This window comes from Haemaphysalis longicornis, unplaced genomic scaffold (genome assembly GCF_048455015.1).
Source record: "Haemaphysalis longicornis isolate Haplotype H1 unplaced genomic scaffold, Haemaphysalis longicornis Haplotype H1 scaffold_10, whole genome shotgun sequence".
NCBI classification, from domain to species: Eukaryota; Metazoa; Arthropoda; class Arachnida; order Ixodida; family Ixodidae; genus Haemaphysalis; species Haemaphysalis longicornis.
The window spans coordinates 122,645,740-122,662,453 of record NW_027526204.1 but is presented as its reverse complement, the minus strand read 5'-3'; the positions used below and the strand labels follow the sequence as shown (position 1 = coordinate 122,662,453).

The 16,714-nt window shown below is 45.2% G+C and overlaps 1 protein-coding gene across 5 annotated transcripts in view; it reads left to right on the top strand.

The window, feature by feature from the left end:
* The window catches only part of Cora (erythrocyte membrane protein band 4.1 like coracle), a 48,640-nt gene that overhangs the window by 11,481 nt on the left and 20,445 nt on the right, over nt 1-16,714 (top strand). For all 5 annotated transcript variants that reach the window (XM_077690552.1, XM_077690555.1, XM_077690554.1 and 2 more), the window contains exons 6-12: nt 417-461; nt 1,989-2,162; nt 3,918-4,158; nt 4,793-4,890; nt 5,222-5,394; nt 8,616-8,806; nt 12,432-12,551. In XM_077690552.1, coding sequence (XP_077546678.1) covers nt 417-461; nt 1,989-2,162; nt 3,918-4,158; nt 4,793-4,890; nt 5,222-5,394; nt 8,616-8,806; nt 12,432-12,551 — 1,042 coding nt within the window. The remainder of the gene's footprint in view (nt 1-416; nt 462-1,988; nt 2,163-3,917; nt 4,159-4,792; nt 4,891-5,221; nt 5,395-8,615; nt 8,807-12,431; nt 12,552-16,714) is intronic.

The following is a 16,714-nucleotide window of genomic DNA, read 5'->3' as shown; positions in this document are numbered from 1 at the left end:
TTAGGCAGCTTGACTGCACTGGCAAAATTGTTGCAGTATCAGCAAATTTTTGGGTAAAAACTTTTGAGCAAAGCGTAAGGTTTTCTTGCCCTCCACATGCTAATGCGCGTATAAAAGCATAATATTCTGGTCTTCTTTTGTGCCATGTTCAGGGAATTTTTTATTATTTGCTTGGAGACGTACTTATAGTTGCTTACGAATGTACTTTCTGAAGCAGATTTAAGGGAGGCATTGCATCGTGGTAAGCTTGTGTGAAAATTGGCAGTTAAAAAAGTGAAGTCTTTGTAAATGGTGGGCCATTACTGTATTACAAAGCAATTGTGTAGTGACCTTAATGTGTGCATCTACAAGAGAACTGTAGACGCACACGTACCGATACAGTGGCTACAATGCGAAATTGTTTTGTTGTTCTGCAGGTACCAGCTCTGTCTGCAAATACGGGATGACATTCTATCGGGCAAGTGAGTATCCGAGACGAATTCGTGCCTTTACATTTTAGTCGCAGAAATATGGTTACATGTCGCATACTGTTCTAGTTCAACTGTGCTCAAAAACTTTTCACAGAGGCTGTGCACGAAACCACTTGCATTCGAGTGATATAGTTTGTTTTTACAGCAAACTTTGGCACAAATCTGTTATTCTACCGGCATAGCTGTAGCGTAGCATAGCATAGCATAGCTGTAGTAACTGTAGCGTCATGTCCGGTTCAAGTATTGAGTGCTCGAAAAATGCTCCTCATTTCGCCGAGAGCGGGATCAGAGCTCATAACAATGGGAGCTCGATATCCTATCACTGTTTCATGTGCGCTGGATAATGTTGCTTATAGATCTCTGTAGTGTAGGTGTAGTGGGTCTGTTTCCACTGACTTAACAACCAAAGTGTATCGTGTGGGTTGTTTTTCACTTGGAAACAAATGTTACGGCTTATTGCAGCCAATCGGAAAACTTGTGAATAGGAGTGTAAGTTGCTTATTTTTTTGTTTTTCATTAAGATTGGCAAATTGAATTACTTTGTTTAGGTGGGACAGACCAGCCCAATAGCTCAAAAAGCATGTCGGAAAAAGAGCTTGAGTTTGTCCGTTCACATAAGCTTGAGTTTGTCTGTTCATAACAGCGTGGTATAAGCATTTATTTTGAAACAGTGGTGCAGTTTATAAAATTTTGGAGGATTTCTCTTGTTTTTCTTTTGTTACGCACAACTTTTCTAGTCACACCTTGAATGTTAACGAGCACATTTATTTCATTTGCATAGCCATCGGTTTGTGCTTGGTGGGGATCCTGTCTGGGTGGTGAAAAAACAGCATTGACAGATGGAATACATTCCTACTACCTTCTTCCAATTCTCTTCGAAAAACCTGCACAAAATCTGGTTGAGTGGCCAATTTTGTTCATAAGATCTCAAACACATTAAACCTTGTGGATAACAGAAGGAAAAGCATTGTTTGTTCATACGGTAAGACTCCAACTATGCTGCATGTTGTTAGCTAAGCAAGTGTGTTCGTAAGTATGGTTGGGGCAAGCGCTCCCCTTGTACCTTCCCTGAAGGCAATAGATATTCCATTCCAAGATAGGTATATGCTTGGTACTTCCAGTGTAATGCAGAACATTAAATAAAAGTGTGGGTATGTGCCGTGCCCTGCCCCTATACCAGACCACCCTATTTACAAAAAGGATGAGTAGAATGGAGCTGAGAATACCAGACTCAAAAAGAAGATTACAAGTCTTGGGAAAAACATGTCGGCATTGGTTTGGCTCAAACCCGTGCCGTTTGCTCCAGAACCCGCCGTTCTACCCTTAGGCTACCGAGGCCAAACAGCGAGTTCTTTCAGCAGATGTGCAAAAGAATACGACGAGTGTCCCAGGCAAACCAGTGGATCACTTTGGGAGCACGCAGGAAGTGCCGTGCTTGTACCTATATGGGTTCGGAATGTCGTTTCCCCAAGCTGCTGACGTGTGTTGGTGACGTGATGCCCCTCTCCTCCTCATCAGGCTGCCGTGCTCCTTCGTGACGCACGCTCTGCTGGGGTCGTACCTGGTGCAAGCCGAGCTGGGGGACTTCGACCCGGACGACCACGGACGCAACTACCTGTCCGAGTTCCGCTTTGCGCCCAACCAGACGCCCGAACTGGAGGACAAGGTCATGGAGCTGCACAAGCAACACAAGTGAGTCCCCCCCCCCCTTCCCCCTCCCTCTCTCTCTCTCTCTGTCTCTCTCTTACACACACACACATGCACACAGGTGTAGCGAAATGTCTTTTCTTTCGAAAGTAGGTTGGCGGTTACATGTTCCTTCGTAGCTGAAGTTTGGTGTTGCATGAATAAAGAAGAAAATGTGGTGCAAACTAGACGAAGGCAAAGAAGAGAAGATACGACCATATCTTCTCTTCTGTGTCCTCGTCTAGTTTGTGCCACGTTTTCTTCTTTATTCAAGTATGTGCCAACTAGCTCAGCGACAAGTTTTGTTAAATTGGTGTTGCAGTGTAAGATGTAAGTTTCCATTTTTCTCGTAAGGGTGGCACAGCCTCGCCAGCAATTGTTTGCCTTGAGACTTGTCTCCCGAGACAGTACTTGTGTAGGAATTCTAAAAAAAATGCAAACTAAAGTTACTGTTGGCAGTGGAGTAACATAATTTTATAAGAATGCTTTTCTTGATGGGGTTGTTTTGTATTCGAGCAATTGGGTTGAGTGAGCTGCACTTGCCTTTGGGGGAAGTGTTGAGAGGTTATGCCTGTCACTCAGGCAAGATAAGCATTCAGTTTTTGTTGGCTAACATTTGAAGTTTGGAAATCCCGTGTCCTAGTCTTGCAGCTGAGGTAACTGAAATAGATGCATGAGAAGGATAAAAGGAAATAAAGGCTCATCACACATTTAGGTTTTGTTATGCAGCATTTCTGGCTCAATTAAGCTGCTAAAATGCCATTGTTCTGCTTTAAAGGGACGCAGAGGCTTAATGATTTTTTTATTTTAACTGTAAGATCCTTCTGTTCAAGGCTGTTCAGCAGCTCCTGTTCGATGAGAAACGATGGTTTGTTTGTTTAGAAATAAGTCAGCAAAGGCGCTTTCATCACAGGAGGTGCCACCACCTAGAAGAAGCAGTGGAAAATAGTTGCTCTGTTTCACAGTACCGCTGGCTTACGGCCGGACACGTTGTGTAGCTGATATTGCCAGTAATCTCGGAGAATTGCCATTGGTTGTCGTATATAAACAAACACTGACAGAAAAAAGGGGGGTAGCAGCTTCGTATCACTTTCATCATACATTGCTACCTGATTAGATTTTGCAGATCGCACTCATTGTGCATTGATTTCAGATTAGGTGAAAAAAAGGTTACCCCCCCCCAACAAATTCTTCTCGTGTAATCTCTTCGATGAAAAAACTTTGCCATTCATTCCTAACAAAAGTTGGGAGAAAAGTGCATAGGCTTCTCACATCAAAACTGTGTCAAAAGTGCATCACGATATTTGATAAAAGTGCGTTACAACCTTCGCTGAAAGTACGTCCAATCGATTGTCAAACGTTCGAAAACCCAAATCGCAAAGGAAGAAGGAACCCATGTGACGGTTTCTCGTGCATTAAGCAAACGGATTTACACTTGATCTAATTGCATACCGATTTGTGGTTTATGAGATGAAGGTACACTAATGTAGTCCTTCTTCATGATTAATGCGTGTATTGTCTTATTATCCAGAAGCGTTCCTTTTTCGTGATTTTCAAGTAACCCTTTTGACACAATGTAAGCCTGGTTTCGCGCATGCACCATGTGTCGAGAGGTCTTACCAAAGCTTTCTGGTCAACCAACTGGTCTGCAGGGAAATGGATTAGTTTTTTGACAGGATGCCATCGGCCTCGCTAAGAATTAAAGTTAAAAAAACACGAGTGCGCGTGTCAAATTTGTAATTCCCGCCCTTTGCGTGACAGGGGCCAGACTCCCGCGGAGGCGGAGCTCCACTATCTAGAGAACGCCAAGAAGCTGGCCATGTACGGGGTGGACCTCCACCAGGCGAGGGACTCTGAGGGGGTGGACATCACCCTCGGCGTCTGTGCCTCGGGCCTTCTGGTGTACCGCGACCGGCTGCGCATCAACCGCTTTGCCTGGCCCAAGATCCTCAAGATCTCCTACAAGCGGAACAACTTCTACATCAAGATACGCCCCGGAGAGGTGGGTCATGGACTGTCGCCTTATCTGCTCGCCTTATCAGTCGGTGGTGGTTAAATCATACAAGTGCTCTATCACTTCTCATTCAAATGAGCCTACCCTGTGGTGGGCTTGTCTGAAAGGTGTCGAACAACTTTCGTTCCACCACAATTTAAAATCGCCCCCGCCAGAGGGAAGGCACATACTATGTTGAAGAAACAAGTGCATATACGTTGCTTTTATGCGATGAGTACTGCAGTAAGGTATGTGGTTCACTACGAAACATATATTGCATGCCTTGCAGAGAAGCAGCACCCACCTCAGCAGGGTTTTCAAGCTAGGACTGTGAAGTTGCAAATGTCAATCAGCACCTGTGCATTATTTAATGCATATTTTCTGTCCAAGTTAACTTTTAAGCCACAGAAATGTTTTTACCATAAAAATGGACCCCAATCGCATTGCGCAGAGCACAGATCAGAACAAGTATTCAGAAAGATTTTATTACGTCCCAGATTCTGTCATTACCAAGCGACTTGTGCTGCAGCAGCTGCGACAGTTCACTAAACCAATCTTTGAACTCATCTCTGTGGTACCCTGTAAATCTTGCAATTGTCCCTCAGTTTCAGTTCGGAACTCTTTTGCTCGGACGTATTTGCAGTTCGAGCAGTTCGAGAGCACCATAGGATTCAAGCTGGCCAACCACCGAGCAGCCAAGCGGCTCTGGAAGGTCTGCGTTGAACACCACACTTTCTTCAGGTGAGTGGCTACGCAGGCAGCTACCGCTTTGATGTGGACACAACTTGTCTCGCTATCATATTTTCCTAATCCTCGCATCTGCATGGCTACAGATGACTCCCTTTTGCTAATGATTGAACAAGGAAATCCAGTAACACGAAGCCCCCCACACTTGCTTTCCTCCTGCCTTTTGCTCTCTTCCCACTTTTGTCTCTCTCTACATCCTCCCCGAATCCGTAATCTCTCTCTCTCTCTCTCTCTCTCGCGCGCGCGCCCCCCTTCCTCATAAAACTTAGAAGACCAAGCGGTGTCAACATGCTTTGCTCTCTCTCCCTCCTCTCTCCTCTGCCAGGCTGATGTCGCCCGAGCCTGCGACGAAGCCCCGGCCCTTCCTCCCCCGGTTCGGCTCCAAGTTCCGCTACTCCGGTCGCACCCAGTACCAGACAAGGCAGGCCAGTGCCCGCATCGACCGTCCGCCGCCCCACTTTGAGCGGACCAGGAGCAACAAGCGCTTCTCCTCCCAGAGTGAGTGCGGGGGGGAGGCTCTCCTTTCGCTCGCGTCATGGTGGGGGGGGTGAAAAAGTTGGGATTTCACTTGTGGCCGAACCCGCTGATAAGAAAGGTGTTGCCCCATCCCCCGCCGAGTGGAACTTGCCAGTTAAATTCAGCTGGCATTCATTGCGTCTAGCTGGGCCATCTGTATTTTGCATGCGCACTCTGCCTTCAGTTTCGTTTATCTAGTAGAATTCACTGTTAGAGTCAGTGAAAAGATGAAGAATTGCAATTTATTTCTTAATACACTCTGTGGAGAAAGCAACAGAAAAATAAAAACAAGAAATTCATGTGGGGGAATTTTAATTTGTTGAGGAAGGTGGTAGAAGGAGGTTTTTTTATTAAACTTGTTGTTTATACGCAACTAGACTCTGACTGTCAATGCTAATTCTATATATAAGGCAAGGTTAGGTTAAAGTTAAGCTGTGATTCAGTTATTGTACGTAGTCCGCATTGCCTATCACAAGATTTTAGGCAAATTTTGTTGCTTGCACTCCTATCGCACCATTTTTGATACATACGCATGATTTAGAGGTTAAGAAGAGCTTTTGGGGTGTTGTTATAGTGCCTATAAATGCCTATTTTGGCATTTGCGCCTAAATGCTTATGAACACCTGTAAATGCCCTTTTTCCGAAATTGGCGCCTATATGAATACTATTTAGTCTCAAGTTTCCTATTCGAGTGCAGTTTAAATCGTTGTACATGTTACCGGGCAGCATTGACTGGTAAGAACTCTATGGGGTTCAGCCTGGTCCTATAGTTCAACAAACTCTCGGAAAACAACCGCTAGAAGCAGTGAAATGGGACGCTTATATCCCCAAATTGACAACCTGGAGACGGCGTAGTTTGCTATCCCTTTCACAATTTTCAGTGATTCTTAGACGACGTTTCGCGTACTCTCCAAACAGATTTCTTAAAACGTGTGCAGTCGCATCGTTGTTTCTATAGAACCATATTCCAACCCAACTAAATTTTTTAATGCAACGGTTGAGCATTGAACAGGCTTTTGTTCATATAACTTTTGTTCATCATAACTTGAACATGCTTTTGTTCAAGCGCTTGTGTTTGCCTCATCTCCGCTTTGTCTCGTTCATTGCGCTGCCCTCTACTCTCAAAGTTTTGTTAGAAGATGACTCCGGTATTGAAGAGCCATAGGCGAAACATCGCTGTGCAGCTGCATTTCCTTAATCCTTAAAATTCAGACTACTGACGGGCTCTAAAATAAGCTTTTCAATCAAAAAGCTGTTTGGCTGCTAAGCATGTTTCGAAAGTTGCTCTTCAAATGTGTGGGAGTGTATTCGGCAGTGTTCGGGCGTCTTGCTTCTACGATTGGGGTAACGTCAATGAGAAAATTGCCAGAGTTGTACCTAACAGTCTTCATGTAAGAACATGTTAAGTTCTAATAAACCTTTGCCTCTATTACATTTATAATACGTGTATGTTGTGTCGTAATTTAATCGTGTCAGGCAGACACAAAGTACTGCTTTTTTGAGTCAGTATTCCCAGCTTCGAGTATTATTTTTTATGCCTGTTTCGTGTATGCGACGCTCGAGGAAGCAACAGTGCAGGTGAACACGAATGGGGGCAGTGCGTTTGTTGAATTAAGAAAATGAATTGTCATTAGTTGGTAGTTTTATGGGTCGATTGAACGGCTCTGTTCAACGGTTAGCGCCTTGGTGCCATCATAAACGGTAACATTTTTGTCTTTCCTGTCGTGGATACAGGCCACGCTTGTCTTCGTTTGAAGTTATGTGCATTTTATGTAAAAATGCAATATTAGCGACGTTGGAAACCTAAAACGTTGTGTTGCGTGCCTATTTTCAGTGCCTAAAATGAGCTTTTTTTTATTGCCAAAAAATCCAGCCTCTACCTATCTCAGTGAGTTTGAGGGGGTTCATCATTTGTTTGACACCGGTTTAGTGCAACTTTTCATTTCCCCCTTTCTGCAGAAATGGCATTGGGCCACTCTTTGGCGCAGTCTTGCTGCTGCTGGCCACATGTTTTGCCACAATTTCACGACAAAAAAAAAGTCATTTTGGAATGTAAGCTTATTAAAATGATGTTTCTTTTGTGTGTGTGTGCGAGAACCGGCACCTGGAATTACAAAACGAGAAGCGAGTTCTTTATTTTTTAAGACAGCAGTCTTCCTAGTGCTAAGCAAACGTGAAAATTCTGGTCTTCCTGTTGTGTCTGTCAGCCAGTTGTCTGTTGTGTCTGTCTGTTGTGTCTGCCACCTGGCCAGAAACGGTTGAAAGTATGCTTGAACACAAAGTATATACATGGGCAGGATGGTTCCAAACTACCGAAACTGCTGCCATGGCTTGTAAATGTTTGCATTATTCAGTGCAAAGAAAACCTCGGGCATATTTGAAGCAAAATATCAGCCCATAAATGACAGTAGCAGTGTTCCACTTAACAAGGCGTGTTGGATTTTTGGATGTTAGCAAATGAAAAAAAAAAATACGTTAAAAGCAATATTGTAGACAGGTGAGATGAACACTGGAACAAAATGTGCTGCCTCGAGCTGTTCTAAGTGTAGCGGAAACGGAAGATCCCAACAGGTGCACATGCAGTGTGGATGTGATTGAATTGCATTGAATTGAGAGAGAGAGAGAGAGAGAGAGAGAGAGAGAGAGAGAGAGAGAGAGAGAGAGAGAGAGAGAGAGAGAGAGAGAGAGAGAGAGAGAGAGAGAGAGAGAGAGAGAGAGAGAGAGAGAGAGAGAGAGAGAGAGAGAGAGAGAGAGAGAGAGAGAGAGAGAGAGAGAGAGAGAGAGAGAGAGAGAGAGAGAGAGAGATGGCTACTATCGATTTTTCAACATTTGTTGCAGATGAGTACTGTATTTATTCAAATATAGGTCGTGGTTTTTATTTTTTCCCCGAAATCTGTAGTCTCAAAGTCATACCCCGCCTTATATTCGAAGCTTAGAAATATACTTTTGTTTTTTGAGTCTCCAAACCGCACCCTCGCTTTGTAGTCGAATTAATACTGTAAGCAGATAAGCGACCAATTTTTGTACCTGGCTGTACTTAGCTGTCTGCTATTGTTTTGTATAATTCTGATCTCATCGCAAAAGGGGGGTCTTGGAACGAAGGCGGAGTTCAACAGTGGAACTACACTAGGTCTGAACGAATTGCGTTTCCCGGTGGAGGGCGCATTTTCTAGAGTTACAGCTGTGGAAACCTTCCATTGCAGCGTTAACGTACCCGCCGCGACCGGCCGCCTCCGAAGAGAGCAAGCGGCACACCCTGACCTCAGGACTTCGCCGGTCACCGAGCGAGGAAGGATCGGCCGAGCTGTCGCGCATGTCGGCCAAGGCCGCCGCTCAGCAGCAAGTTGCCACCAGCCCGGCCACCGAGGCACCACCGCCCAAGAAGGAAACCAAGGTTGGGAACTTCTTCGCCTTGGCTTGAATCGGATTGATGAGCCGCATATTTTTTTTTCTTTTTTTGCGTGCTTTAAAAGCTGGTTGAGATTTTTCTCTGAAATCTCAGTTGGTGGTGCGCAGGGGTACGACATGCAGGACTTTTGATCTTTCATTTATTGTGTGGCTTGCGTTAACTCTTTCGCTACCGCAGAAAATTGACCAATTTTGGGGGGTCCAAGAAAACATTTTTTTTCTGCTAAAAAATTATTTAGGCACTAATTGCAGGAGCACAAAATGCAGATTATTTAACGGCCTTTCCAATAACACCAGTTTTTTAAAGGTTTTCATATATCATAGTTGTGAAAAAAAATATCAAAATCAAAAGTTTTGTCAAGTTGTCGAAAAAAATGATAAAAAAGGAGTTGTGTATATCAAACCACCGGTAGTAGAAAAAAAATAGAATATACATTTTGCAGGGAAACATTTCAAAAACACACCCTAAAAAAAATGTCGACTTGCGCGGAACAGTTTTTCAGATATAAAAAAAAAATGTTAGCACGCACGGTGCTCGTGTCATGCGGTGAAGCCCAACCTCTAATTCAAACTGTGCAATTTTGGGTGGTTCCTTGGAATAAATCTGGCGGTTTGACGTTATCAGAGGCACCAATTTGCCCCCACATAACGTAAAAACATCTTGTCAATGGCTGACTTTGCATTTACAGGGAGCACAATATTTGGGACAAGCACGCGATGCAGAAAAAAACATGCATGAAGTTGAAAACGGAACGCCGTGGCTGATGTTTGTTGTCGTTCACGGTCAGTTATCTCTCAAAACATAAAGCTGAGCTTTATTATCATCTTCTTACTCGCAATTGTAGCCTTGCTTGCAAAAATGAGGTACGATGCGCTAGAATCGTCCCCTGCGATCTTTGGCCGAGTAGCAGTCGCGCGCTAAAAAAGATCAGCACAACGAGCCTCCTCTATTGCAGCGCCACCTAACATTTTTCAAATGAAACAGTACAAAAACTTATCAGAGACTCCGTCCGAATAGACAGTTCAACTAAGCAGCAACATTAGACACCCGGATATACCCTCGCATGAAAACGAAACTGGAAGGCGAACAGCTGGCAGTGTAAGGCCGGTTTGAGGCGCTGTCCTCGGCGGAACAGATATCTGGCGACTGGGTGTGACCTTTTGACTTGCATCTGAAGTTCTTATCGCAGAAATCGGGTTAGGGTGGGGGGAAATGAGGAGCGGCGTGCTTTGTTCGAGGATCAGTCGCGGACGCTTCAGGCGCCATGGCAGTTAGCCTTGAAGTTGGGTAACTGCGTAGTTGCGCTAAATATGAATTTCGCGATGCAGAAACGAAACCGAAACTGTTGTAAACTGTTTGGGAATGGTCCTGGGGTAAGTAGAACTACCAGAGTACTTAGGACAACTTGCGCAAAGGCAATAAAACTGCCTAAAATCATAAAGTAGCTTTGCAACCAGGCACTGCTTGACATTTTCAGCCGATTTCTGGGATTATTACTGTCAGAGCGTGAACCTGACGATTGAAAATCGTTTGCTAGTTCCCCATTCACGCCCTGATAGCAAAAAACAAGCGCTGGTGCAGAGTAATTACGAGTTGTACGCATTCTTCGTTGGTAGCCTTGAGGCGCGATGACCACGCCCCTTTTCCACAACCAGGTGATTCAAAAGCGTGTCAAAAATCACGTTTCCGTTGCAAAAATGAAAACAAAACTGATTTTGAAAGGCCATTTTCTGATCTAACTCCGAACAGCTTTACTTGTTCGAGAAACGCCTGGAACGCTATGAAAAGGCGCTCCCAAAAGTATCGATCAAATTGATCGATTTTGATAGGCGCGGTAGCGAAAGAGTTAAAGGAGTACTGACACCAAATTTAGAGGCCTAAATAACGATATAATTGGCTTCAGTAGTTTGTACAGATTACCCACAGAAATTTTTGGAGCGATCCGAGGCTGGAAACGCATCAAAAATCGATTTTAATTGCCTTGGCCGCGAACTATTACAAATCGGCAGCACTAGCGAAATCGCTTAGGGTGTGACGTCAGGCTATCCGCGATTTTGCGGCCGATTCAGCATGACGTCATACAGTTGTTTCCGGAACCGGAAGCGATAGCCTGCGCTGTTGTTGTGGGCGGTCTCGCTTCGATAGGAGGTTTGGCTTGGCTGCGGTACCGCTGTGAGCAAGGCTTGCGAAGTGCGCACTTCACGTTTCCGCGCAGGTATTGCCATCTCTCGACCGGTCGGCGCACCGCCCGCCGCGCGCCGCGGGGGGCCGGTCAGCGTATACGCTTGCATCGCGGCAGATATCTGATCGCCGCTTTTAAAATAAGCCCTGATAACAATCCCAAGCACAATTTTTCACCACACTAACACCTACTTTCTCGCATGTGGAACTTCATTTTAACGATCAGATTGATTCAGAAGAGCAGCGACAAGCGGTTGCTACCGTCTTGCTACCGTGGTCTGCGCCGGATCGAGCCGCTGAGTGTCCGAGCTGGCAGGCGCGGCCGGCGTGTGCGCGAACTGTTTCCGAAGGCAGGAAACGTTTCACGATTGCCTGCTTTATCCATTTTTTGCGATTAAAAGCGCGGGGTCTACAAATTCAGCTCAGCGATAGTCGTAGTTGACCATGGAGCAAAAACGGTGGGCGGAGCGACGCCGACGACGCATCGCATGCACGCATCGGGTCATGTGTCTCAAATTCACGCGTACGACTAGTCGTGGTGACAGTCGTAACGATCAGTCGCATGCGAATCGAGTGTACAAATCGTACATGTGTCCAGCGCTTTAGTGTGAACCGCGTGCAATCCGTAGCAGACGATGCAGCGAACGTCCCTGACGTCACGGAGACCATGACGTCACGGTCCGACGTCACGGAGACCGTGACGTCAGGCAGTCCGCTTGCAGGCTCTCCTTCGAACGGCCATTTTCCCGCGCGGCGACCGAATTTGAAAGTGGTTGCAATAAACGTGCTATAATTAATTATATGTTGGTGGCTGACGCCTTTCGGTTCGATTTTCGTAATTACTGGGACCATAGGTATTCTTTACAGCATAAAAACTGAAAGCGAGAAATTTCGTGTCAGTACTCCTTTAAGGTATGTCACCACCTGTTTCAAAAATTTTTAAAATTTCAACTGGTAAACTTTTATTTCTCATGGAACTTAAAAAGGACCATCTTTTATGATATTCAACGTCTAAAAATAGTGAAAGTAAAATTATCGATGCTTGTTGTTGACAAAAAATACCCCAGATTTGGCCGTTACATGGACATTCATAACTATTATGGTGATCAGGATGTGCAAAATGTTTGGTACAGAGGTAGCCCACTAACCGTGCTGTGCAACTAACTAGGATCTTTGACATCCGATATTGGAGAATCACGTTATAGTAAATCTTTGTTGAAATCAAGCCTCTATGGCTTTTATAAGTACCTGGTACTGTTCCATGTACGGAATTTTCAGAGGAAAAACTGCAAACCAAGGAAAAATTGATACCTAAAAAAATGCTTTTTTTGGGACAATTTTTCGGTCCCAAAGACCCATGTGCCCCCTTATGAAGGCTGTGTTGTGAAATGTCTAAAATGCGATGGTTTGTCGACACTTGCTGTTTCAGAGGACAATTCCAGTGGGTGGCGTGGCCGTCATGTTGCCCATGGACGCGGCGAAAAAAGAACAGCGTCTCAGCCAGGAACCCAAGTCTCCCGACGACAAGAGTCCACTGCATGGAGATGGGGTGAGTGCTTTTGTCTTTTTACGTTTTCATTATGTCTACAAATTTCTCGCCTTTTTCTTGCCTTCACTCGAAAGTGCATCTGTTTTCATTGTTGACTTCAGATTTGGCTGGTATGGGGGGGGCACAAGTACGCATTTGTGTGGTGGTCAGCCTAAACTGTTAATGTTATTCTGCTGAAGTCTTGGGCGCAGTCAAGATTCATTAGACTAATACGTGAAGTATATGTGCAGCTACGATTGAATTCTTAGTTTGTGCAAAACGTGAGGTACAGTGAATGAAAGGGCAGCTCCAAACCACCTAATTTAGCCTCTCACTTTCTCGAAAGGCTTCCTTAGCCCCTTGCTGAAGCAATAAAACAATTTGTGTCATCTTAGTTTTTCACTGAAGGGTGTGTAAAAACTACGGCGGCGTGGAAAGTTCGAAAAACAATTTTGACCGTAGTTGGGCCTCTAAAGCAGTTTGCATTTAACACCTTATACCCGTACAACACGGAAAATTCAATGTCATTCCCATCAAATGCCATTCGTTTGACTCAATGCCATTTTCTTGACACTCTGCTACACGACCAGAATTAATGTCATTCGCAAATGATGGCAGTTCCGATGGGTAAAAACTTGCGTAGAGAAAATATTTTAGCAAGCGCTTCAATATTTGCGAAAACCGTGTGAAAAGAGCTTTATTAAACACCTTTACTGCCTTTTTGGATGCACTTTAAGCACAGTTGCGAGCAACGTATTGAACACAAACATCATGAGCCAAGCCAGGTCAAGCTGGCGCTCGAGCGGCGTGCATATGGTGGGCCCTGCGATGGGTGGCACAACGCATATGAATAAATAATTGGTTAAAAAATTATACGCATGTTATTATTAAATTAAAATAATAACATGCTACTGATGCTTTAGTAATCATCAGTGGGCATTCCCACCGGGTCTCCGGTGTTGAGATAATAATACATTTTCTGGCAGAACGCAGTCGAATGGGTTCCGCAAACTCATTTGGTCCGTAATGTCATTTTGATGGAATGTCATTACACTTCCTGTGGCAGCAGCAAACAAATGTCATTTTGAATGAATGACATTCGATTTGAATTACATTGGATTTGCCATGTGGCAGGGGTATTTAGTTTTTGCTTGAGGCTATCTGCTCAAAGTGCGTAATTGGTAAGTAGCAATGGCTTGTGCCTGGGTTTGGAAAAGAAATAAAAAATGTGCCTGACCGTTGGTGGCAGGGAAAGATGGTGGTGTGCTGTGTCTGCCTGCCGGTGTGTTGGTGGTGTCGCATCGATAACACATCCAGGAGTTTGCTCAAAAGGTTTCTTGCAAGATCCTGCGGTGCATTTTTTTTTTTTTTTTAGGCATTCGTGTTTGCATCTTGCCTTTTTTTTTGGGGGGGGGGGGGGGGTGCTTTGGGTGAAAAATGCTTACGGTGTCGGGCCAGTGCATGTCAGGAATGCGGTGACACGTTTTGCACACCTGCTCGCATGCTAGCTGACCTGGCAACTTCCTCGCATCTCGAAAATTTCTGTCTCTGGGAGGATGGATTGAGTCGGCTTGAATATATCTCCATACGGCTCACTGGTGGGTCTTGTTCGGCACGTTATGTTGCACACGGCATGCTGGGCTGGTGTTGTGGGTGTTACTGGAAGTTTGAGTGGCTTGAAGTGGCTCATTGTCTGGGTGAGTTGTTTCGTTTGCGAGGTATTTGTTGTTTTATTTTTTTATATTCAAATCGTACCTTGCAGCTATTGTTCTGCTGGCCGCAAAGTAGAGAATGTGACGGTAGGCCTATAGGTTGTCTTTCGGGGTTTGCGGTAAAGCTGCAACAAAAAAAGATATAAGTATTAAAGTTCTGAAACTTACTTGACGCGGTCAATTGTAACCACAGTGGAACCCCGATAATACGACTTTCAAGAGACCGTGCGAAAGAGTCGTATGATCAGGATGCGGTCACATAAATGCTGGCCTAGTAGACAGTCTGATGCAACAGGTGGGATAAGACCTTATTTGAACGAGTATATTTAGCGCGTTCTTGCGTAATTTGTGAACATTTATCTGAAATAAAAAGAAACTCCTATTTATGCCCTCCTCCCCTCCGTGGTGCCTGCGTTAGCCTGCCAGCCTTGCTCCTCTCGCACACACGAGATAAGCTGGTAAGGCCCACACGGCCGAGCAAATTGTGAAACCTCCAAGGCCAAGTTAAATGAAGAATAGTACAAGGCAGCGATAGAAAAAAGGCGGGAAAGGAAGGAATAGATCGACAACGCGGCTTTGGAAGATGCTGATAAGCAGAGAGCAGAGAGGGGGGGTGAGAGAGCGTCGTGAAAGGAAGAAACTTAGATCGAGCAGGTGAGGAAGGCATGTGTGCAGTCATCGCCATTGCGTCGTAAGTGTTTTCACGTTCGTCGACTTGGTGCGAGCTTCAAATTCGGGGTCCGCCGTTCACCTGGGCTTTAAATTCTCACAGTTGGTGCCTTGGCGTTCTTCTGCTGCGTGGGGCCGTCAAAGGTTAACTCCCGCCCGCCAGTACCCCGCCTGCTTGCTTGCGTCTGTTCAGCAAGTGGTCTGACCCGCCTGCGGACCTTGGCGCATCAAGCAGCGTCAAACGGGGGTTAAGAATAAAGAAAGGTCAGAACGAGGCAGCAAAGCGGTGTAAATGGTGGGGAAAACGCCAGTTTATCCCCGCCAGGGTGCGTTGTATGAAGCGGACTGCGGGCACCCAAGCATTGTAGAACCGGGGTCTTTAGTGCATTGTTTCTATGGGGAGTTTGCCGGGACCACTGTGATCCGTCGTAAGAAGCGGGTCATTGTAAGTCTGGGGGACATATCATCAGGGTTCCACTGCACTTGTATATTGAAAGTGGTGTATTTAGGAACGTGCTTGATATGGCTTGAGGCTTTCCATAAGAGCTCTAACATTGAAGCAGGGAATTTTTGCAAGGTTACTAGATAAGATGTACTGCGATATGGCCAGCAAGATAACGGGCTTTTTTAAGATACCAGCTGCCTTGAAGCAAGCGAAGCGACGGATATTTTGCAAAAGCGGCTTCTTGTGACATTGTTCTGATAGAAGGTCAGGGGTGCACTTATAAGTTACGTGGGGGCATAGGCAAAAAAAAAAAAAGACAATTTTAGAGCTGTGCTTTCTGTGAAAGGGGGCATGTTCATTACACAAGATGGATACGGGTAAATAGAGCAGGCAGGAAAAAAAAAAGTAACGGTGTGGAAGACGTTTTAAGGTTCTGGTGTTCATTTTCTCGCATTGTCTGTCGAGGGAGCAATCTGGTTCCACGAGAAAAGCGATAGGGACGCAATGCATGTCAAAGCCTTTTCACTTTGTTCATTGTTTTTTAGTTAGATGACCTTACCTAAGCAAGAAAGTAAAGGCACTGAAAAATGTTACATTGCAAGTTTTGTAGCCAATTTGAAAGAATATGTAGTTCTAGCTTTAGGTGCAGCCTTAAAAAAGGTGGAATGAAGGAGTATTGATGCTTTGTCGAGCCCAGTGGAACCCGGTGCTTAGCCTTCAATTCACGTTTGCTTATTCATCCGTACACCGGCTCTGTAGATCCATCTGCTGTAATGACTACAATGTTCAAGGTTGCTTAGCTAGATGGGTTTTTAGCCCCCCCTTTTTTTTTAATTGCCATGGTTAGACTAGTATTTCTGTGCAGCCATGAGTGGGGCATCCTGGAAGTAAAGATAAACAAAAGACGACCTACATCACGTATAGATGTCTGCGTGAGCGGTTTCAGCACATTGCATACAGATGTTTCTCGGCCTTTTGTCAGTAAACATTTTCAGCGATGCTCAGTGTTAGTTGCTTTTGTACTCACCCAGTCCTTATTGATCAGTGCACCCTGACCCTGCAAGACGTCGCGAAATGCGCGTCACGTGGATTCTGCATTTTCAATTCCCCATTGTGTGCGATCGGGCGTGGCGCCGCTTATTCAAATCAAACCAAATTTATTTGGCGGTGGGCGGAGGAATAAATGGGCATTGTTCTGGGCCACGGCGGGGGGGGGGGTTTGTCACTAACTAGTTGCAGCGCGTGCATTCTAGTCGCGAGGGTGTCGTCGTGTGCACTTGAGCAGCACGCATGCGTATTGCCCCGTTTAGACGACAGTGCTTTGTAGGCCCAAGCGACTTTCGTGCGGCCTACCTTGC